At 49.6% G+C, this 1,327-nt stretch overlaps 1 protein-coding gene across 1 annotated transcript; it reads right to left on the bottom strand.

Moving 5' to 3' along the window:
* Window positions 1-277: 277 nt before the first annotated feature.
* On the bottom strand, window positions 278-837 carry LOC121634185 (vegetative cell wall protein gp1-like). Its single transcript, XM_041976697.1, has 2 exons — window positions 471-837; window positions 278-378 (listed from the first exon to the last, which is right to left on the bottom strand). Exons 1-2 carry the CDS (start codon window positions 835-837, stop codon window positions 278-280), a joined length of 468 nt encoding a protein of 155 aa, XP_041832631.1.
* Between the last annotated feature and the right edge of the window lie 490 nt (window positions 838-1,327).

Raw genomic sequence — 1,327 nt, 5'->3', positions numbered from 1 at the left:
TAACATATGCTTTTATCCAAAGCGACTTACAATAATTAGGCAGCAGCGTTAAGGGTCTTGCCCAAGGACCCAACTGGAAGGTGTTAATAGTCGTCCTTTGGGGGAATCAAACTCTGGTCTCCTGCACGAGAGACAGATGCTCTGCATCATTAAGGAAATATTCCAGTTATCTTCTCTTCTGCTCTGACATGCAAAAATGCCACCACAGCAATGGAAGCGGGTCTAATGGTATTCGCACAAATTCGTCTATAGACCATTTGTCAGCTTTCGTCACTGATCACATGACCTGCACGTTGGAGATGTTTGTGGGTGGCAAAATGATGAACAGAGCAGGCGTACTGTTACCCAGCTCAGCTGCTACAGCCAGCTTTTCGCATCCTAAAAACCCAATGCAACATTCATGCTGTACCTTTGGATGTTCCAGTCCACATTTCAAGAATGGGATTGTATTTTCCAGACTGCCTGCAGACCTGGGTGCCAGCATGGGATGCTGGATGGGACCTGAGGAACCGGCATGGGACACTGAAGTGCTGGACAGAACCTGGGCGCCGGCGTGGGACGCTGGATGGGCGCTGGGAGCCGGCGTGGGATGCTGGACGGGACCTGAGGAACCGGCGTGGGACACTGAAGTGCTGGACGAGACCTGGGCGCCGGCGTGGGACGCTGGACCGGACCTGAGGAACCGGCGTGGGACACTGAAGTGCTGGACAGAACCTGGGCGCCGGCGTGGGACGCTGGAACGCTGGACGAGACCTGGGCGCCGGCGTGGGACGCTGGACGGGTGCTGGGCACCAGCGTGGAATGCTGAAGTGCTGGAGAAGACCTTGGCACCGGCATGGGACGTGGATCTAATGGCACCAGATGTACAAACAAACAGGAAGGAGAAAGCAAACATGATGCCCAAGGGGAAAACTCAAAATAAAACAGCAAACCAGACAAGACAATGAACACAGGACTGTAAAAACAAAAAGAATAAAAAATAAAAAAAAAAAAAAAAAACACACACACACACACACACACTCACACACATAGACAACAGATCAGACCTGATCCCAGAGAGATCAGAGAGACATGAGAAATAAAACATCTTTATATTAATAATCTGGATCACCAGGTGGAATAGAAGGTAAGTTGGTGGATTTGGGTGCAGTATGTGGATCCTGATGTGGTAGTAGGGGCTACCACATCAGGGTCCACACAGCACCCAAAATAACTAACTTACCTCTCTACAGACCACTTTGTGATCCAGATCAGAGTATTAATGTTTTATTTCTCATGTTTCTCTGATGTGACCACACAGCGAGATGTGAGTGTGTTAGAGACAGAA

Source organism: Melanotaenia boesemani, chromosome 22, assembly GCF_017639745.1.
Source record: "Melanotaenia boesemani isolate fMelBoe1 chromosome 22, fMelBoe1.pri, whole genome shotgun sequence".
NCBI lineage: Eukaryota > Metazoa > Chordata > Actinopteri > Atheriniformes > Melanotaeniidae > Melanotaenia > Melanotaenia boesemani.
This window is presented reverse-complemented; position numbering and strand designations above follow the sequence as displayed.